This window comes from Mastigoproctus giganteus, chromosome 1, assembly GCF_048544385.1.
Source record: "Mastigoproctus giganteus isolate SK-2022 chromosome 1, ASM4854438v1, whole genome shotgun sequence".
In the NCBI taxonomy this organism is placed as follows: domain Eukaryota; kingdom Metazoa; phylum Arthropoda; class Arachnida; order Uropygi; family Thelyphonidae; genus Mastigoproctus; species Mastigoproctus giganteus.
In genome coordinates, this window is record NC_143575.1 from 77186634 (window position 1) to 77209173 (window position 22540).

A 22540-nucleotide genomic window follows, 5' to 3' on the forward strand; every position below is an offset into this window, starting at 1 on the left:
TTATCATTCTTCTCTTTCTTGGTGATTCCTTTCTACTTCTGACCATTGTTCTCTCTCTCTCTCTCTCTCTCTCTCTCTCTCTCTCTCTCTCTCTCAGGTTAATCCAGAAATTGTTTTTTTTTTTTTTTGGCTGGTTCAGCATAAGCCTTAGCCTTCCTTGCACCATATGGATAATAATAATAATAATAGAAATATGTCGATTTTTTGAAAATTATCTTTAATATTCCAAATCTTTTTAATATAGGGAGTTGTCGGCACAACTTGTTCGTCATTTAGAAATGGCGTCTGTCATGTTTCGCCATGTGATCAGCAATGCATTGAGGCCTTGTTATTTTCATCAATTTATTTCCTTGAAAGGATTCACGCTTAAGGGTATGTTATTTCAATGGTCAAGTTGTTTATTTGAAGTAGTTATATAGCATAAAAAAATGAATTTCTGTTATGATCGCATCCTGCATAAAAGAGAATTCACGTAAATTGGTATTCCCATATAGAAAACTATTGTACCAAGATAAAACAAGCAAACTTCTGTAAATCCATTCATGGTTTATAGGAGGTATATAAAATATGCCTATTTCTGTTTTCAACTCGAACAAAATTTATAATATAAATTGAATGTACATAACTTCAAGTACAGTCAGGACAAGTCCCTTCTCATGAAGGGTGTACCTTTAGGTGAAGCATGTTGTCGTTGCCTAAAGGTGCAGATGCGCAATATTGTCGTTTCATTTGGATGAGTAAAAATTTTTATTGTATAATATTTCCAGTACCACGTTTTTATAAGCGATATTGCGTAATAATATAAAATTATTATTTAGTACCTGTACATAATAGTGGTCTTTGAGAATGAAATGATGAAACCACAACTAAATATAAATTTTGAACCGAACCACACAAATTATTATTAAACTATTTTGTAGTTTACAAACATATACATAAGTAAATCTAAGCAGATGCCATTACAGAATTTTTAGTGTGAGCCTCTGGAACACTTTCGTGAACTACCACTTGGAAACCTCTGAAGTATGGGGATAATGTAAATTCTTATTCATCCAAATGAAAAGAAAATGCATATCTGCAATGATGCCAACCTTCCTCTTTTTATTCCTTCCCATCCTCTCTCTCGTACATTACTTACTGCCATCAAAATGGAAGAACTGTAATAGGTCATGAACATAAGTAGGAGTCAGTTGTGTGCTAGCAGGTTTGTATGCAGGGTTCCAAACAAACATTTTAATGGTGTATAAAGGTGCAAGCAATAGCATGTTTCTTGTATTTCACTACCTTCACTGTGGTACCATCTAATTGATATGTTAATCTGGGATTACTGTTTCCCACATGCAACACCTTTCATTTGTCAATGATAAACCTCAATTGCCATTTTTCAGCCCATCTGGCTAATTTTCCTAGGTCTTATTACAACAAGGCCGTGATACAGCTCGGCTTAAAAGCAAGCGTTTGCTTTCAGCTATGAATTCCAGACTTTTACTTTTTAACCATTATTTATGAATTTTTGGAATGTTGTTATCTCTCAGTATTCCAAAAGTAATGGCACACTGAATGCACTCTTTCAAAATCAGGTGATAATGAATGTATTAATAACCACTCTGCTTTCTATACTCACCCCTCCCTTTATCCATAGCAGTAACTTACAATGAAATTGCTGAGGAATGTGCAGCAGCAGAGATGAATTAGAAGATTTAATAGATTTGATTCTATAGGAATATAACTTCAAGAAAGTTTCCTAAACCCAAAAGTATCTCTGAAATTTTGAATTTTACTACTTCTAGATGTGACAGAAGTACAGGGTTACCATCTTGTTGGGAAATTTGCTATTCTCATTAGATGTAATATCCCTTCCAGACTTGTACCTCTTCAGACTCATAGAGCTAGTGGTAGTATGCATTTTTTTGGGATCACTTTAATTCTGGCTTCTATATACATTACACCAAATTTTTCATGTTCACATACTGATCTTGATTATATAGTGCTCCACTTAGACCTGCACTTTGTATCTGAATCTGAATGGCCATCATCCATTATGGGGATCTCCTTATATGGATACCAGGAATTGCATAATAGAATCAATACTCAGTGATTAGCAACTTACACTGCTAAATACAGGATCACATACCTGGGAAAGGGATAGATCGTCATCAGCCAAAAAAAAAAAAAAAATCACACCATTCCCTCCAAATGCCTGTTCCTCCTTAAATTTATTTAACCTATCAACTTCCACAACGACAGATGGAAGTTTGTTCCAGCAATTAACCACCCGCTTGTACCTCTTCAGACTCATAGAGCTAGTGGTAGTATGCATTTTTTTGGGATCACTTTAATTCTGGCTTCTATATACATTACACCAAATTTTTCATGTTCACATACTGATCTTGATTATATAGTGCTCCACTTAGACCTGCACTTTGTATCTGAATCTGAATGGCCATCATCCATTATGGGGATCTCCTTATACGGATACCAGGAATTGCATAATAGAATCAATACTCAGTGATTAGCAACTTACACTGCTAAATACAGGATCACATACCTGGGAAAAGGATAGATCACAGTGAGTGGCCAGACTCTTTCATAGGAAGTTAGGGGTGTGCGTATCCTGATAAATTTGATTTAGATTCAAATTCCACTTGTGCATAAGTACTACCTCTTTTACGAACCTCTCAATATGTTTGCCCTCTGTCCGAATATGAAGTGGTTGGTGATGAGTGGTAGTAGTAGTAGTAGTGGCATGTGATGCAAGAAAGCAAGTGTATGAGCTTATGCAGCATCAGCCAAAAAAAAAAAAAATCACACCATTCCCTCCAAATGCCTGTCCAGTTCCTCCTTAAATTTATTTAACCTATCAACTTCCACAACGACAGATGGAAGTTTGTTCCAGCAATTAACCACCCGCTGGCTAAAGGCAAATTTCCACACATCTATTCTACATCTGTCTTTTCTTAATTTGAATTTATGCCCCCTTAGGTTCGTAATCTGAACAAGTGGAAGGATCCCATCAGAATTCAGCGTGCTCAATCCATTCAAGGCCATTCAAGTGATACATACAACAGTGATTACTTCCCTATTATCTGTAAAATACAAATGCAATTAATGTCTAACCCACAAGTCACATTACCTGGAACTTTTCTAAAGCAGATTGGAATAATTACAAAAAACTTGTCCAATTTGATGAAACAGTTAGTTCTGAGCAAATCTATTGAAGTTGTTACAGTGCACATCAAGGAACAAATATTAGCAACCGCCATTGCAGTGATACCAAAATTGTGGACTAACAGACCATGAGTCTCCAACCCTTGATGGAATAGATTGCTGCCTTGCCAGATTGCAGGAGGTTAGAAGCTTGGAATGAATTCCACAAATAACCTGCTGTAGATAACTTCATCAGTTACAAGAGACTCAAAGCTGAAGCTCAGTGAATTACTAGAAAAGCTAAACAAGATTGTTGGAAAAAAATTGCTTCTATTATTACCAGAATAAAGATATGTCATCTGTGTACACATATGCCTCCACAGGCACCTCCGTAGCCAGGTGGGAAGGAGCAGCAGTGCGTAGCACACACTTCTTGATTAGGCCGGGGTTCGAGCCCGTCACCACTAAATACAGAGGATGCGGAAAGGTCAGGGAATGACCACCGCATATTCCCGGAGCAATATGGCCTTAGTTGCTAATGCTCCTAAAAACCAAATAAGAACATATGCCTCCACAGTATTTGGGATGTCCTGTATCATGGTATTTATTTTGATGGCAAATAAGGTTGTACTGAGAATAGACCCTCGCAAGTACACCTTGCTACAAATGTGTGTAGAGGAAAACAAGCCCTAGAAATTAAATTGATCCACAGCCAAACTAGAGATGGATACAGGCTTTGAATGGCAAATATTAAAGGAATCAAAGCTGTCCTTCACTGGAGAAATAGTGATCTGTATTCCCTTGCTGAAATAGCAGAAGTCCTAGCTGTTACTTTCTCTATATTTTCCTTAAACTCCCTACTGCTTTTCTACAACCAGATCTTTGGGGAAAATGACTTTCCGTTATCTTGGTGTCTTTCACTTCTCTTGGCCTTTCCAAACCTACAAAAAGATCCCTCTTTGTCAAATAACCATAGGCCAATCTCACCTACTAAATTAAGTAAGACTAGAAAAAAATGATACATTAGAGGCTCACATGGATTTTCGAATCGCAAAACATCACGAATGATTATCAGCATGGTTACACGGAGAACAGATTCACTTTAGATATCTGCACATGAGAGCTGAGGCTAACATTCAAAATGCTTCCGAGAAGCAACATCAGGTAATGGATATCCAGAGATACCATTATCAGATATTTATTGAGAAATTTATTGATACCACAGATATTTATTGACACAGCCTTTGATACCACATGGAAATATGACATACTTCAAAACTTGCACAAAATAGGCTTTAGAGGATACTTACTCCAGCTGATCTAAAACTTCTCCCAATTATATAACTTCTCAATTTTATTTCTACCCCTGGGGCTCACATCTGGTAAGTATGGGCTTGGCGCACCCAGGGTCCTGAGCTGGATATCATCTCTCTCTCTCTCTCTCAGTTGGAAATTTTTTTTTTTTTAGCTGGTGCAGCATAAGCCTTAGACTTCCTTGCACTATATGGCTAGTATAATAATAATTGGGCTCGTTTCCCTCTCTACACATTTGTAGCAAGGTGTACTGCAAGGGTCTGTTCTCAGTACAACATTATTTGCCATCAAAATAAATACCATGATACTGTGGAAGTATATGTGTACACATATGACATATCTTTATCCCGCTGTTCTCAGAACATGAATACCATAGAACACCAGCTGCAACTAGTGATAAATAAGTTGGAAGGCTGGACTCTATGAAATGGTTATAGAATTTCTGACCAAAAGCCTACTTTCATATATATCTACAAAAGACGTGTGCTACACTCTGGCCCTGAACTGCAGATATTAGTATTATTCTAGTTTTATATACCATTAATATTGGACAATAAACTTCAACTTAACTCTGAGGCACATGTAACAAAATATTATTACATGTGCCTCAGTTTTTGCTGCTTGCAAAAACTAAACACCGTTTGATCAGTTTCATCTACATCTTGAGATGGGGATGCAGACAGAGAATCTCTACTATATAGAGCATTAATCAGATCATGGCTAGATTATAGTTCTCCAGTATATTCCTCAGGCAGGAAGAGCATATTACAATGTCTCAATAATGTCCAGCATAGTGCACTTCAATCATAGGTTTTAGAACTTCTCCGGTACAAAGTTGGTATATAAAATCAGATGAACCTCCACTATTTCTCAGCAGGCAAATCCTCTTGTGCATATATGCAGCTAAAATACAGAGCAACATTACAACCACCCATCCCAGCTGGAAATATCTCTACACTCCCCCCCATGGTTTTCTTTTTATGAAACAAGATTTGAACTGCGACCTTTAGCTCTTCAACTTAAAGAACTCTTGCACAAGTGGAATTTGAATCTAAGTAAAATTCATTAGGATACACACATCCCTAACCCCTGTGGAAGAGCCTTACCCCTCACTGTGATCTATCCTGTACCCAATGGGGTAGCAATGCACTACCACATCATAACTTCCAACAGCCGCATGCTGTGCATACTTCAGCGAATCCAGATAAATATAAAATATACACAGATGGTGCCAAATCTGACAATCATGTGGAGGAGCATCTGGTTTACCCTACTTCGAAGAAAGTGTCATTACCTTTTGAATATAGTATACTTACAGCTGAGCTATATGCAATCTATTTAACTTTGGTTAAAATACATTCCTCTTTGTGGCCTGCAGTAATCTATACGGATTCCTTTAGTGCAGCATCAGTTATACAAAATAAGCTGTTTCTCATCCAGTACTAAAAGATATCTAATTTCAACTTTTCTACTTTCTAGAAAACAAAATGGAAATAACTTTTTGCCGAATACCAGGCCACTCTGGTATCCAAGAAATGACCAAGCAGTAGCATAGCTAAACAGACTAGCTCGTTTCTGCCATCTCTCCATCTAGTTCCTTACACAGATTATAAAACACAGTCTGAAAGGCATGCAAACTCAAATGAGCACAGATATGGAGTGCAGGAAAAAGATAACGAACTCCACCAAATAAAACATGAACCGCAAATATGGATCTCAAGTTCCTGGCAAAACCAACAAGAGGAACTTTTTTTAGCACCTTTACATATTGGCCATACACATCTTATCCACTTAATTTGTTCATCTGTGCCCTCCTCAGTGCAATTTATGTCAAACAAAGCTCAGTGTTAAACATATTTTAATTGATTGTCCACTCTTCTCAAATGAAAGAGATTGTGCCTCTAAACACTTTCCAGTTTACAGAACCCTCCAACAATAGAACACATTCTTGAAGATAAAGTAAATGTCAACGAAATTTTCCTGTTTCTTCTGCAAATTCAGCTTATATTCCAGTATCTAATTTGCTGCGATGTACAGATTAATCTTTCTAACAGATGAATTATAGAAAGGCACATTTTGGCCTTAGTTGCCCTAGTGTCATTAATATCTCACAATAATTAACTCCCTTTGTAACTTGATTGCAGCATATTTGTACATACTTACTGTATTCTTCTGTGCCCCCTGATAATTTATAATCAACTCAATCATTTTTCTTCCCTGTTGCTAGTCTCATCAGTTCATATGGTATTCATTTAAGTCAAAACCTTGTGCATTATGCCGCAGTTGGTATGAAAAGCATTAGCATTAGTAAAGGCACACGATGCAAGAAAGCAAGCAAGCTTATATAGCATCAACAAAAAAAAAAAAATGATCTTCTAATTTCACCCATCCACTCGCTCCAAATGTTTGTCTAGTTCTGCCTTGAATCTATTTAAAGCTATCAACTTCTACAATAATGGAGGGAAATTTGTTCCAACAATCAACCACACGCTGGCTAAAGGCAAACTTCCACACATCTATTCTATAACTGTGTTTCCTAAATTTGAATTTATGCCCTCTCAGGCAATTATTCTGAGCAAGAAGAAGAATCCCATCACCATTGATGTAACATTATCACATGGCCCACTAAAAAGAATTTAAAACTTGTCTAAGGCCAGTGTAGTCTCTTTACAAAAACAAAATCCCATCCTATATTAGTACACTGTGATCACTCACTTATTTGTTCTTTTATCTGCAGTGTTCTTAATGCAGCAAATCTTAAGCAAATTAAAAGAACCATAGATTTTTTGATAGATGAGTTTTTGTTAAACTGATAGAGTATGAATATTACACTTTTGAATGACTGATTTTTTATTTTGTCAGGTGTTAGATTCTTGTACAGTGCCCAGTATCTAGGTCTTGACAAATTTTTGGAATATAGAGAGAATACTCAAGCTCAGTTTGGAAATATGAAAGGTAGATTAAAATTTTAATTCTATAAATTTACCTTGCTGTTCTTAACATAAATATTTATGTACAATGTTTTATTTTATGATATTTACTGCATACTGATTTTGGTACAAGTGCTTTATTCTTTATCTTTTCATTCAGTTATACATGAGGTGAAATCCTGGTTATGTGGCATCGTTGATACTGACTGGTAATTATTAGTGGCAAATGATGCAAGATAGCAAGATTATGGTGCAATTTAGTTGAAGCAACGTTTTTGTGCCATAAAACATCTAACAGTAACAACAAAAGCTTATACAACCACATCACCTGTTCAAACCATTAATAATTTGTTTAGGTCTTCTGTAAATTTATTGAAATTGCCCACTTCCACAAAACCTGATGCAAGTTTGTTCCAGCAATCAGCTAGTCACTGGTTGAAAGCAAATTTCACCCAGTGACTAGTTGATTGCTGTTAATAACATTTAACAGCAACTTTATGAATAATATTAGTCCAATAAGAGCAGTGCCTATTGATAACCACTCTGTCTTCTCCCACTCAATTACCCCTTTATCCATAGCATTAACTTGTTCCTAATGCAATATGTATCTATCTTGCAACTATCCTTCCTCAATTTAAATTGTATCCCCTTGTGTGTTATCTAAACAAGAGTAAAGATGTTATGAACATTCAGCTTACTCAGTCCATTCAACACCTTGTTTCTTTGCAAGTGCCTAGGTTCTGCATGCTGCAGTTTGTAGAAACAAACTATTTCACAGTAAGAGTATCCTTTTGTTCCCCTTGCTGATCTTGTTGCTCTTCTCTGCACCTCATCACTAACTACACTTTCAGTAAAACATATGCTTGTCAAGGCGCCTCCGTAGCCAGATGGGAAGGAGCAGCAGTGCATAGCACACGCTTCTTGATTAGACCGGGGTTCGAGCCCGTGACCACCAAATATGGAGGATGCGGAAAGGTCAGGGAATGACCACCGCATATCCCCGGATCAATATGGCCTTAGTTGCTAATGCTGCTAAAAACCAAATAACAACAACAACAACGGATGCAAAATATATGTGCAAGAGAATGTCAGACTTTTTCACTCCAGTCATAACAGAAGACCCTCTTACACTTGCTTCATTCTTGGGTAATAAAATAAATGCCTCAAGCATCCTTACTTTTCTTAAGATGATTAATGTATATCACCTCCTTTAGCTTTTTTTTTTTTGTTAGTTGTTGGTGCATCTGCTTCTGTGGCAATAATGCGTCTCCCAAAGTTTTTGCATTTTACTCTGATCCAAGCCCAAGGCAGGATTCGAACACGCGACCTTTGGGTTGCCAGGCAGGTAGGCACTTTATCCACCTGGCTAGCCCGGTTGGTCCTCTTTTAGCTAGTGAAACATTAATTTTCTAGTCCTATTTTCAAAATTATCCCCACCTGTAAGAAATAGCATACATGCTTACCATATGTATGGTGCACTATGGCCATAGATGCTGATGCTGCAAAAAAATCCCCAAATAAACAAACCAACTCTGCACCTAGTCCAACAGATCCACGTCACTTTATAAAGTGGAGGTTCCAGACCATTGCCTTATACAGTAGGATAATTGCCTCCTTTTATCTGTTGATAAGGTTCCTGTATATCATCTACAGAATCCCATGAGCTGTTCTAGCAGCCTCTCTGCATTGTTCAGAGAGCATGTTTGCCTGTACAATTACCTGGTCTTTTTGGTTTCTGCTACCTTTAGTGTGGTACTACCCAGTTGATATACTGTTCTGGGATTATTGCTATCCATATTCAGTACCTTGCATTTGTTAGTACAAAACTGCAGTTTCCACTTCTCAGCCCATCTGCCTGATTTTTCTAGATCCTGTTGCAGTAGCATATATAAAGCTGCAGGTAGCATTCTTTAATGGTTGAGCTGTTCAATTTGTTCCACTGTATAGAATTGTTGCTGTAATCTTTAAAATACAAATATAACAGAACCAAACTGGGAAATAACTAATCAAATACTGTAATTTGTTGGAAAGAATTAAAGTTTATTTCCAAACAAACTTAATTCTTGTCAATGTCTGTACTAATTAATTCAATTTTACTATTAATAGAGGGAATGGGAACTAATTGCATTATTATACCACTGAAAACACTTGTCATTAATTTTCAAACATTACCCCATTTCTTCTTTCTCCTTTTTTCTTTTGGTTGCTATACAACTTGTGCTCCCCTTCATGTAGTAGCACTAATAACAGTAGTGGTGAAATTTTGTAAGGACTGCAAGTGGTTACAACAATAGAAAATTACCTGCTATGCTAAATTAATTACTTTAAAATAACTATTTTTAAATTAATTTTCTTAGTTTATTTAATGCTTATATTCGAAGATATATTTTACTCACATTAAATGATTCACATTAAAAAAATAAACACAGATAAGGCATATAATATTATATGATAGTTAACATTTTTAGTTCACCTATTTGAATATCTTGCTTTAAATTCTGTATCAGTTCAGAAAAAGAAGATAACAGTTCTTTTTTGAAAAAAAAAAATCGAAAGTGGGAAAGTGCAGTCCATTACAAATCTCTCTCTCTCTCTCATCAAATAATCACCTAAGCATTTATCTATTTTTTTTCCCTCCTATATCTATATTTAGCACCTTGCATTTGTGAATGCTAAACTTCAGTTGCAACTTCTGAGCCCCATCTGCCTAATTTTTCTAGGGCTTGTAATAACATACCCAGATTACTCATTTACCACCCTGGCAACTTTTGTATTGTCTGCAAACTTAAACATTAAGCCTCATATGCCTTCATTGATATCATTAATAAATATTGAAAACTAATCATCCAGAACCTAACTCCCTGTTAATAAACATTAGTCCAAGAAGAGCAGTGCCCATTGATAACCACTCTGTCTTCTCCCACTCAGTTACCCTTTTGTCCATAGTATTAACTTGTTCCTAATGCAATACTGCTCCAATTTGTACCTCAGTATTTTATGTGGAATAGTAACTGCTCGTTTAGTAGAAATTTATCATCCTTATTTTCTAAATTTATAACAGCTGAGTAAAACTTATTTCCGGATATAGTAAAGACTTAAGAATAAATGAAAGTTAAACCTTAAAACTATTTACAAATAAAAGAAAATTTCTGAATTTGATTTCAGCTAGCTTCTTTTAATATTGGAGTTTTCACTCATATAATAACTTGTAATGCTAATTGACTGATGTGTATAGCAGCGGTTAAAAACTACTATATATATATATATATAGTAGTTTTTAACTACTATATATATATAACTATATATATATATAGAAAATTATTTTTAATGTTATGTGTAAATCTTTAATTTAACTTATGCTAATAATGAAAATACCGTGTACCCTGGGAGCGATGTATGTTGAATAAAGGGGGAAGAACGGAAAAGAAAAGTGTAACGTTATAAACAAAGTGCGAATTTTGAAAAAATGCAAAATTTGAAAAGAACGACCAAGGTAGAAATAGCAGATTTTTGAAAAGAACGACCAAAGTAGAAATAGCATTGCAGTATCTTTCATAATTTCTGTGTCTTCTTCAGAGGTCATCCACCTAAATTATGAAAAAGAACAGCAATACTCTTACTTCTGTTTCTGACATGTTCTGTATGTCAAAAAACACGTGTACGCGGACACGTGGTAAAAAATAATTTAGAATATAAATTTTGAATAAATAAAATACAAGTTAAGCAAAAATATTATGCCAAAGTATAACCATACAGAACATGGATGACCTTACAGAAGTAAGTAGCCCGCCAAAAAGAGAAGACAAAGGAAGCGAGTGTCCGAATGACAAGAATGACAATAACTTACCGCTACTTGACCGGTCGACAAAAAAGAAAGAGCCGGAGGCTAACCCGTTTATATATGCGAAGAAACGCTAGCGGCACCTAGCGTTAGACGAATTTTGGTGTATGTATATTTTGTAATTTACGTAAGCGGTGGAGCTATGCTAGGTTAAAGTTAAGTACATGATACTCAAACACCCGGGATAGCAAAGAAATATAATAGCTTACAAAGTAGCAGTAGAGTAGATAAACTTTGTTAAGGCGAAAAATTATGATTGGGTATAGTAAGAAAAATAGTACTCTGATATTGCTTTCGTTACACTAATTGCTCACAGAGCATAAAATGTAGAATTTAGTAAAGCAAAAAGATGATTAAATTAGGGATATGAAGTTGGGCTAGGGTAGTTCGGGGTTGCAAACCCGTTCCTATAGTTAGGACCCTGAACGAATGTCCGAGAGTAGGTGCATCATGTACTTAAGTCAGTTGCGTTAAAGTGTAAGATATATATAAGTTACAATTAACAATTAAATAGATAAATAAATCAAGATATAATTAAAATTAATTAAGATATAATTAAAATTAATTACAAGGTAATTACAAGGTAATACACTATGTTAGACCAATCGGTGGGTACAAGTTTTCCAGACCGTAAGACACCAAAGAGGCCTAGTGTATTGTTTTTACACTATTTACAAACTTGATGCGTATGGGAGTAATTATTAGTTATAAACTAATAATGCTGTTTATATTGATATCTATTAAGTTTTTGTGCCTTAATATGTTAAGGGCTTTATTGATATGATGACGCAGGTATTTAATAGGAAAAAGATTTCTGGTCAGTTTACTGTACAATATTCTGATGTTATCAATAACTGTTGTTTTGTCGCTGCATATCGTTGCTATTCTGATGCATTGTGCTAAGATAACATTAGCATGTACCTGTTTGGAAATATTGGAATTCCATTGTGTATAGTTTACTATGCTAAAGTTGAAAGCTTCACGTTTGTTGTACAAATTGATGGAGGCTATACCGTTTTTTATATTGATGTCTAGATCCAAAAATTGGGCTGCTGTGTCAGAATTGTTAGTTCTTTCTAGTACAAGTTCGCTAGGGTATAGATGTCCATAATCCTGGATGAAATTCGGGCAGTTAATTACTATGAGGTCATCTATATATCTGAATAGTATTAGTTCCTGTGGAAATGAGGTTTCTGACCAGTATAGATATAGGTTGGCTATTATACATGAGGCTGGGCTGCCCATAGGTGTTCCATTGGTTTGTTGATATACTGTATCGCCATCATATATGAAGTTATTGGAAATACATAAATTAAGTATGTTGTTCCAGTAATAGGTGTTGCAGGAAATAAAATTCTTATGTTTATCATAGATATCTTTGAGTACCAATTTGAGATTGGTTTAATTGATACTGGTAAATAGGCTATGGAAATCAAAGGTTTGAATATTATTGACTGTATTACTTTGCAAAAATTTTAATACAGGTTGGTTGTTGCCTATGATTTTGCTGTTATGTATCTTATTCATCAGTGGTTGCAGTAGTCGTTCAAGTGTTTTTCCTGATTTGTGTACATAACTATTTTTGCATGAGGTTATGAATCTGAAGCCTATTGGTTTTTTATGAAATTTAGGAATGAAGTAGATGTAAGGTAAGCTGTAATTACTTAAGTTGAGCTTTAGTTTTTTGTTGAAGGCCATTAGTTTTTTTGTAATGATATTACATGTACTGGAAATAGGTTTGTAGGTATTGCTTGAGTTAAGTTCATTAGTTAAAGTATATGTATAAAAATATTTGCAAATGAATGCAAAATTATTGGCTGCTTTATCTACCGGTGTGATTACGAAGTTTTTGTGAAATTCTAGCAGTTTTTGTTTTAATGTAGTCAAGTTGTAGTATGTGCCCTGATAATAGAAATTTGAACTCTGTAAGGCATATTTATGTTTGAATAGGGCGAATGTATGGCTAATCCACATATGGTATGCTTCTATAGGCGTGTTATTTTTGTAGGCTAGTTGGAAGCAGTAGTTTAACAGGTCTTGATATAGCTGCTTATTGAAGTTGGTTATGTTTATTTTGGTGGGCGGCCTGAATTTGAATCCTTGTGATAGTACATGTCTGAGCATTGGGTCCGTAACTATGTTTAGATTTCCTGTAATGATGTGTCCATAGTCTGGATCAATATATTGCTGCATGTTGGTTTGTTGACAAACGCAGTTATTGGTGTCTGTAATATGTGATGTTAAACTGGTAGCTATAGATTTGTAGTTGCAAGCTAATAATCCAAAGGGTTTATTATACTTATATCTTACTTTAATATGACTGGGACTAGTATTTGGAAGTAGATGATTATGCTGATTTACAATTTTATTGATATTTATGTTATCCATGATATGGTTGAATATTTCAAGGGAACAATCGTTCCCTTGAAAATATTCATTAAACAGAAATTTCGTTATAAAGAAATATGACCTTTTCAACAGCGAAAAATACTATATAAATTCAGAAATATAGTAAAAGCTAGGAAATAAATCAGAAATAAGTGGGAATTAAAAATTTTCCTAACATTTTAAAACAATTAATTTATTAATACATATATATATTATTAAGAAATGACTACGTACACGATGGCCACAATATATTGGTACACTTTTAAGAATTATGTCGTAAAAAATTTGGTTATTTTTTTGTTGTACACTGGGTTCTACTGTACACCATTCATAAAAATGTTCCCATGTGTTTAAACACTGAAATACAGGGTGTCTCAAAAATATTGGTACAAACGTTTAAGGGAGGTAGGTAACGTCTAAAGGAATGTGAATCGCATAGGAACCCATAACCGGAAACGTCACGGGAAAGTAGCAGCAGAGGCACAAGAAGCAGAAATGACACAGGACAGTAATTAGTGGCAAACATTTATTTGACATAATATTAACATTGGAGTACAAGATGGATGCATTTCATGATGTTACAACAGATGCTCGAAGGTTCCACCACGAGACGGGATGCATGCGTGACACCAACGCAGCATGGATTGGTGGACACGGTCGAACATACCTGGAGTTTCTTTGACAATAGCAGCAGCGCAGACGAGATCCATTTCCGTCTCCACAGGCAATTCATACATGATAGATTTCAGGGCCCCCACAAAAAGAAATCAAGGCTCGATAAATCAAGTGAGCGTGGGGGTCAGGCAACAGGTCCAATCCATTGACGCCCAAAATGCCTGTTCAAATGGTCACGAACACACCTTCCATAATGGCCAGGCGCCTCGTCATGTTGAAACCAAATGTTGCATCTCACATTTGCTGGAACATCGTCAAGTAACCCTGGTAGAACTTGTTCAAGAAAGATCCAATATTTAGCGGAGTTCATGCGGGATGGTAACAGGTATGGGCCGACTAAGCAGTCACTGACCATACCTGCCCACACATTTATTGCGAAGCGATGTGCCACATGGGGGTGCACACCGTGTGGGCCCTCTGCTAATCCATACACCAGGTGCATGTCTACGAGTGTGCCTCCGTAGCCAGGTGGGAAGGAGCAGCAGTGCGTAGCACACGCTTCTTGATTAGACCGGGGTTCGAGCCCGTCACCACCAAATACGAAGGATGCGGAAAGGTCACGAAATGACCACCGCATATCCCGGAGCAATATGGCCTTAGTTGCTAATGCTCCTAAAAATCAAATAACAACAACAACAACAGCATGTCTACGAGCTCACAGTTCGTATATCGATGCATGCTCTTCGTGCGGAAACTACTGCTTGAATGAGTAAACCAGAAATATTCCCTCTTGCGAACTGATGAACAGCGCCGTGTACTGACTTATGGCGACGTTTCCAGTTATGGTTTCCTATGCAATTCACATTCCTTTAGGTGTTACCTACCTCCCCTAAACGTTTGTACCAATATTTTTGAGAGACCCTGTATATTTTATTCCCATTGAAGGCCTCGATGCAAAATTTCAAATTCTGCCAACATTCCTTGTTGGAAGGTTTGATATTGTCACCAGTTTTTTAAATTTACTCCAAAATGTTGAAGTCACTTTGATATTCAGCTCCTGTGATCAATATCAACTCCTAAAAATTCGTCAATAACAATTCCTCTACTGATCAAACTTCTTGCTTGGAGTTATTACCAAGATTGCTTGATGTCTTGTAGTAGTTCATTCCGCTCATGGCTGTTAATTCGCGTTTTAGCAAAACCTACTTTTGTGAAACAATTCTTAATCATTGTTTCCATCACATCTTGACTCCACACTTTCGCCAACTCTGATATGTACATCTGCAAATCTATAGGTTGGTTGGTTTATATGCTCCGTATAATTGTTCAGTAGTAGTGCATTTGGTAGTGCAGTTTCAAATTCTCAATAATGCTTTGGTCCATTGGCTGCAGTTTAGCCAAGGTATTCGGAGGGAAGAAAACAAGCTTCACACTTGTAAGTTTCAAAATTGCCAAGTGAAGGTGGGCAGGGCAGTTGTTGACAAACATGATTTTTCTGTGCTTCAGAGAAATTTAAAATCCACTGTTCAAATTTTTTTTTTTTAGAAACTGGGAAAGAAACCCATGGGTACAGTCTTTTCAATTACAACTCCACTTTCACCAGAAATAACTTTTTCGAGTAAGCCATGGCACTCTTTAAATTTGTCCAGCAAAGCAGAACTGGCTTGGAATGTTTTATGCCCCAGAAAAGATGCATGCTCCATAGTCTTTTCTTTTATTAATGACTTCGATATCAGCACAGTTTGGTTTCGAATCAACTTCATCCACTTAAAAACTGCTTCATCTACATCATAGGTTCCCAAACTTTTTTGGGCCACCGCCCACTTTGCAAGACATAAATTTTGTAACGCCCCCCATCATAGTTTTCCGCGTTCAAGCCGTTTGATATTTTCGACGTAAATAGCAACTAATGATACATTACTGCTTATACCGTTAAATTATTGAAAAAGTAGTGGCCAATATGTGCTTTATTTTGAACACAGTTATTGCCATTAGATTTTGATGAAACATAGCCCATACATAAAGATTGTAAAGTGTATGCTCGAATAACATTATGCACAGTTTCATACAATGGTTTAAATATGAAAATTCGGAATACATATTAAGAGATTGCAAATGCATTAGTAAGAATCTTATTGTAATAATTAAAACACCATCAAATATATTACAAAATTGTTTATTTCGAACTTATAAAGTAAAAATACAAAGCAAAAATAAATTAATGTGAAGTTTCATACAATGCCTTAAATATGAAAATTCAGAATACATATTAGAAGATTGTATTACATTAGTAAGAATCTTATTGTAATAATTAAAACACCATCAAATGTATTAGAAAATTGTTTATTTCGAACTTACAAAGTAAAAATACAAAGAAAAAATAACAAATTAAGCTGAGCCTGATGCATTTTTAAAAGTTTGTTAATATCGGGTTCAACTTTCGTTAAAAACAGTCGTAAATCGCCACGCTCAGTTATATGCAATCGGTTCCTTTTCTTAGACAGTAAATTCACTACAGCACTAAACCCACACTCAACCAAATAAGAAGATGGGAATGCAGTTAAAAATTTCTGCACTGTTTCCCATAATCCAGGGTGCAGTGTCAGTATTGATTTCTGAAGCCAGAACTCTTGGTATCCACTTTTGAATTTTATTTTTAGTTCTTCATTTGTTATGAGTTCTATGAAATCCTCTTCTAAATTTGATGATCCTGCTGTGTTTACATGTGAGAAAGGATCTAGAACCCAATTTGGTATATTCATGTTTAGAATATGCTTGAATCGCTCATTAAAATCAGCATGAAGAACCTCCAAGTGTTGGGAGTATGTAAGTAAATCTTCCTTTTTGAGAGACACTGCTGATAAATTTGAAAAGTGGCTATATTCCCCTTGGCTTAGATTCCGCTTGAACAGAAGAAGTTTCCTCCACAAAAGCGGCAATAACGTTTTTTGTTTTAATTAAATTCCATTCATCACCTTGTAATTGTAGATTGACTTCATTAAATATTTTATAGAGGTCTGTCATTTTTGGTTGTAATCAGGTTGGTCCGCAATCCGTCGTCTCTGTTTTCTAGGAACTCTAGTACTGAATCAAACAAATTGAAAAATCGATTCAGACAAATACCTTTTGAAAGCCAACGAACTTCTGTGTGAACAGCAAACGATTGAAATCTTCATCGTTTTCACTACAAAGTTGGCTAAACAATCTGTCACTCAATGAATTGCTTCTAATCTTGTTGACTGCTCTAATAACATAATGGAGCAACGTATGCAGGCGTTCACTTAAATTCTTCGCAACCAAATGTTGACGATGAAGAACACAATGTATAGCGAGTACATTTGGTACTGCTTGTTTCAGATGCACTATGAAACCCTTGTGGCACCCAGTCATTGCTGGAGCACCATCAGTAGCAGCAGACAAAATATTACGAATAGGAATGTCTTTCTCTTGAAAAAACTTATCCAAGACGATTATCTGCACATATTGAAAATTAGGACAGTAAAAGAGTTGATAATTGATGGCATTGGTGGGCAGCATTCCAACTAACAAATTTTCTGTTTATATTCCAGGATGACCACACGGTCAGAGATCCCGTGTGGTCATCCTGAGGTGGAGAATGAAGGGATCCTCTTACCAAGAGAGGCTTAAGTTCTGCAAATTGCAGTGGCTGGAGACTAGGCACCTGCGCGGTGATCTGATTGAGGTATATAAGGCCTTGAATGGGTTGAGCACGCTGAATTCTGATGGGATCCTTCCACTTGTTCAGATTACGAACCTAAGGGGGCATAAATTCAAATTAAGAAAAGACAGATGTAGAATAGATGTGCGAAAATTTGCCTTTAGCCAGCGGGTGGTTAATTGCTGGAACAAACTTCCATCTGTCGTTGTGGAAGTTGACAGGTTAAATAAATTTAAGGAGGAACTGGACAGGCATTTGGAGGGAATGGTGTTTTTTTTTTTTTTTTTTTTTTTTTGGCTGATGCTGCATAAGCTCATACACTTGCTTTCTTGCATCACATGCCACTGCTGCTACTACTATCCCGAAATAGAGAGAGAGAATACAAATATCTTCTAAGAATACTTTTTGAGCAGCTGTTAGTCGCAATCTGTTAGCTTTGTACTGTTAGAAAATATTGCAGTTTTGTGAAGAATACACATTTCAAGAAACATTCCGTTATTCATAGTGGATGATTTTTTTTTTTCTTTCCTTTGATGCACCAGTTTTCGAAGTTTATAACGCAGCTGCAAATAGAAATATTTGCTTGAAATTTCGTTAGAATATCAAACCCAGGAAACTGCTGTTCCGATATTGTTTACTAAAAACAATTACAATAAAGCAAACTTTTTTTTTTTTTATCAAATGCACATTGCAGTGTTATCAGTTTTACACCAGTTTTTCTCTTTTTTTCTAAAAGATGAATTTTACTGATTTTCTGTTTGTAGGAGCAATACACGTTTAAGAAAGGAAATGTGATCTGTTTGCCTTTCAAAAACAGTTGTTGCTACTGTTTTGCTTTATTGCTTCTTATGTCAACTCACAGTAGCTCGCGTTGTCGCGTTTCAAAGGCCCTAGGCTAATTAGGGTGGGTTTAGAAAAATAACAGAAAAAGGCCTAAAAAAATGCACTTGATGTCACATTTTTGTCATTTGCGTGAAATTCAATAGAAGGTTTCGAAAATTGAAGTGGGAAAATCGAAGAACACAGTTCTGGCTTCACCTATAGAGAATTCCAGCTGTGTCCGTAGGTAAAAATTATAGAATTTATTAGTTGACCTTTGAACTGGGTCCACTGGACCCGAGGAGATAAAAATACGGATTTATATAAGGAGCCACCGACACCTGGACCGCCTGAATGCCCCCCCCCAATTGCTTCTGAACCCACTATTGCCCCCCCCCCTCCCAATTGCTTCTGAACCCACTATCACCCCCTAGAAGGCTTCAGCGCCCACTTTGGCAACCTATGATCTACCTCTTCATACAGGCATAATTTTGTCCACTTTCGACTGGGTCTCATTTCTTCAAACAGTTTGAAAATCGAAACACAGTTTTTCAGAATGGTTAACACACTACTGGCAGGAATACCAAATTTTAAAGCATTTTTTTTTTTTTTAATACCCCGATCTACACTATTAAGCACTTCCACTTTTTCACGCTACACTGAAGGATTTCCTCTTGGCATTGTAAGGCTACTTTCACACAGCTAAAACAAAACTGATTTAGGGACCACTTGTACCTACCATGTAAACAGATTCAGGTGAAAGTGTGGATAACTCATTTCTTCGAAACAGATGAATTTCTGGGATAAAGGAAAATCACTCTCCTAATTTTCTAATAGGGTGCTTACAGTAGAAAACAGGTTGATCAGACCCAATGTCTGTGTCGGGAATATGCCTTAATCTTTGTTATCAATGTGTCCACAGAAATGCTGTGGACACATCAATAACAAAGTAGACAACAATAGATAACAGTTAACCAACGTGACTTCTCGGTACAGTAGTGTATAGCTTTTACTTCTTCTTTTTAGCCACTGCTGACCACCTGCTGGGCAAAGACCTCTCCCAAAACCTTCCTTTTTCTATCCTGCGCCTTGGTTGGCCAGTTTCCTCCTGCGGGGTTTTATGGACACCACTAAATTGTAAAATGTTTTAGCTCTTAATTCATGGAATTAATCCCTTTAGCTCTTAAAAGCTAAAGGGAAAATTCTTAATCCTTTTAAGTTTGTAATTCATGCTTTCTACAGCATCAGCTGTATTGCTTGAAGGCCAGAGGTGTGGACAATGCATACCTGGGTCTCTCAAAATCAGTTTGTTATACGGAAACTATTTTCAATGTAATGACCAAGGGGAAATCAAAAACGTTCGCTCCATAGAAACATTTGCTAAATAGAAGTTTGTTAAAGAGAGGTCCAACTGTATATGCATAATGTTTCTCTGTGTGTGTATATATGTATGAACACTGGGTTTTCTGAAAAGAAAATTCAAAATTTTATGTTTAAAACAACTCAACTTTATCCTTATTGTTACATAAATATATAACAGAATTATAAATAAATTAAATTATAAATTAAAATAAATATATAAATAAATAACTTTATTTATCATCAATTTGCTGTACACAGAATGAATAATTTGACCAGTTCTGGAGGGTTGTCGCAAACTCCCCAGGGGTCCTCAGACCACAGTTTGAGAACCATGGCTTACTCAAAAAAGTTATTTCTGGTGAAAGTGGGGTTGTAATCAAAGAAGACTGTACCCATTGGAAAGAAACAGTTTTGAAAAAAATTATAAGAGTACTGTGAGCCCAAAGACATATTAAGCATTGATGAAACAGGTCTATTTTTTAAATGTTTGCTGAACAAGACAACCCCAATGTTTCAGAGGAGTAAAGTCATTAGAGTTGAACTATAACAAAATATCTTGGATGACAAGTGAAATTTTTAAACAGTGGATTTTAAAATTTGATATAAATCAAACAGAAAATGGCAAAAGAAAACAGAAAAACAGTGTTGATTGTTGACAACTGCCTTGCTCACCTTCACTCGATAATTTCAAAACTTACATTCTTGAAGCTTGTTTTCATCCCTCTGAATACCTCATCTAAACTGCAGCCAATGGACCAAGGCATTATCAAGAATTTGAAAATGCACTACCAAAGGTGCATGCTGAAAAATTATACCGAGAATAGAAACCAACCAACCAACCTATAGATGTGCATATCAGAGTTGGTGAAGGTGTGGAGTCAAGATGTGATGAACACAACGATTAAGAATTGTTTCACAAAAAAAGCAGGTTTTGTTAAAATAGCAATGAACTAGTACAAGATATTAAGCAATCTTGGGAAGAACTCCAAGTGAGAGGTTTTATCAGTGGAGAAATTATCCTTCATGAATTTTTAGCAGTTGATAATGATGTCATAGTAGCTGAATATCTCAGTGACTTCAACATTTTGGGGAGTATTCAAAGAACTAATGACAATATCAACAATGAGTTGGATGAAAATTAGGACTTTATGCAGATTTCTTTCCATTGCACTGGAAGTTATTTAGGGGTTTTCAGCTTGGATAACAAGCAAATTGGCGTATGAACACATTTTTATAGGCAGCATTTTTCAGCCTGGATAACATGCAAATTAGCCTTTGAATACATATTTCTATAGACAATCAATTTACAGTTATAAGTGCACACTTGCAGGCAGTTAGTACCTTTTTTTTTTTTTTATGTAAGACCTACATGTAAATATTTTTGATTAATCAACTAGTAAACCACTTTTTTATTCAGTATCCATTAATTGTTATTATCTCTTAATTTCTCTACTCATTTTTATAAAAGCAGATTTCATGTGTATTGTGTTCTTGAGTATAGTATAGAAGGGTCTGGGCACATTATTTCACAATGAAATGTAATGTAATGTAATATGTGGCTTCATTTAAATTGTGGCTTTATTTTTTCATAGAGAAATTTCAATTAAGAATGCTTCAGTATCTCAATAGTGAAGGTCATACTATGGTGTTTACAGAAGATTTGAAGAACATGGTACATTTGGCTGAAGATAATCAAGAGGATGTAGAGGCATGTGTGAAAATGATGAAAAGGTAATCAGTTTTTGTTTTTATTTCACTTTTTATGAAATTCTTGATATGTTTACTGTTGTGCTGTAAGCTGTTTTTCAGTAATTAAAAGCTGTTTTTTTTTTTTAACTTTCTATTAATATTATTAAACATTTATTTAAATAAGTGCTTGAATGGGAGCAAGATACGCAGCTGTGCTTAAACATACCCAGTTGTCATAATAACTCCCAATAGAAATTGCTTTCTAATGACTGTGGAAAACCAAGATTTTATCTGCAGACAGATACGGAGCAGACAGTCACTGCCCTTTATTGATTCTTATTCTTCTAGTCTAAAGTCTGTTAATTACTAAAACCACAATATTTATGAAATTGATTCTTATTTTCCATCCCTTGAAATGAAGATTAAAGATTTATCATAAAAAACATGTTAAAATTAGTATATTATAAATAATAGAAATAGAACACTAATAATACCACAGAAATTAATGCACCAAAAGGTGGCACAATATGGTCTAAGTTGCCAATTTATCGAAAACCCTACAAGGACAGCAGCAGTATGCATCCATATATTATATTTGGCATGGTATAGTTTTGCTACTCAACATCCTAAATAACCAGCAAATTTTTTTTTTTTTTTGTAATTTTTTTTTTTTTTTTGTAATTTTTTTTTTTTTTTTATAATCACTGCACTTTATTAATTTTTGTTAAGCGTTTATTTAAATAAGTGTAGAATGGG

General features: G+C 35.5%; 1 protein-coding gene and 1 non-coding gene across 3 annotated transcripts in view; both read left to right on the plus strand.

Annotated features, from left to right (window-relative positions):
* The first annotated feature begins 272 nt into the window (after positions 1–272).
* Positions 273–22540, plus strand: part of LOC150090904 (pentatricopeptide repeat-containing protein 2, mitochondrial-like) — a 126043-nt gene continuing 103775 nt past the window's right edge. The window contains exons 1-3 of one of the 2 annotated variants that reach the window (XM_090380593.1): positions 273–372; positions 7324–7416; positions 21688–21826. In XM_090380593.1, the coding sequence (XP_090236719.1) occupies positions 279–372; positions 7324–7416; positions 21688–21826 (326 nt within the window). In that variant the 5' untranslated portion in view covers positions 273–278. The remainder of the gene's footprint in view (positions 373–7323; positions 7417–21687; positions 21827–22540) is intronic. The other variant, XM_090380594.1, reaches the window with a different exon arrangement.
* On the plus strand, positions 21977–22102 carry LOC150090905 (small Cajal body-specific RNA 8). Its single transcript, XR_016547742.1, has one exon.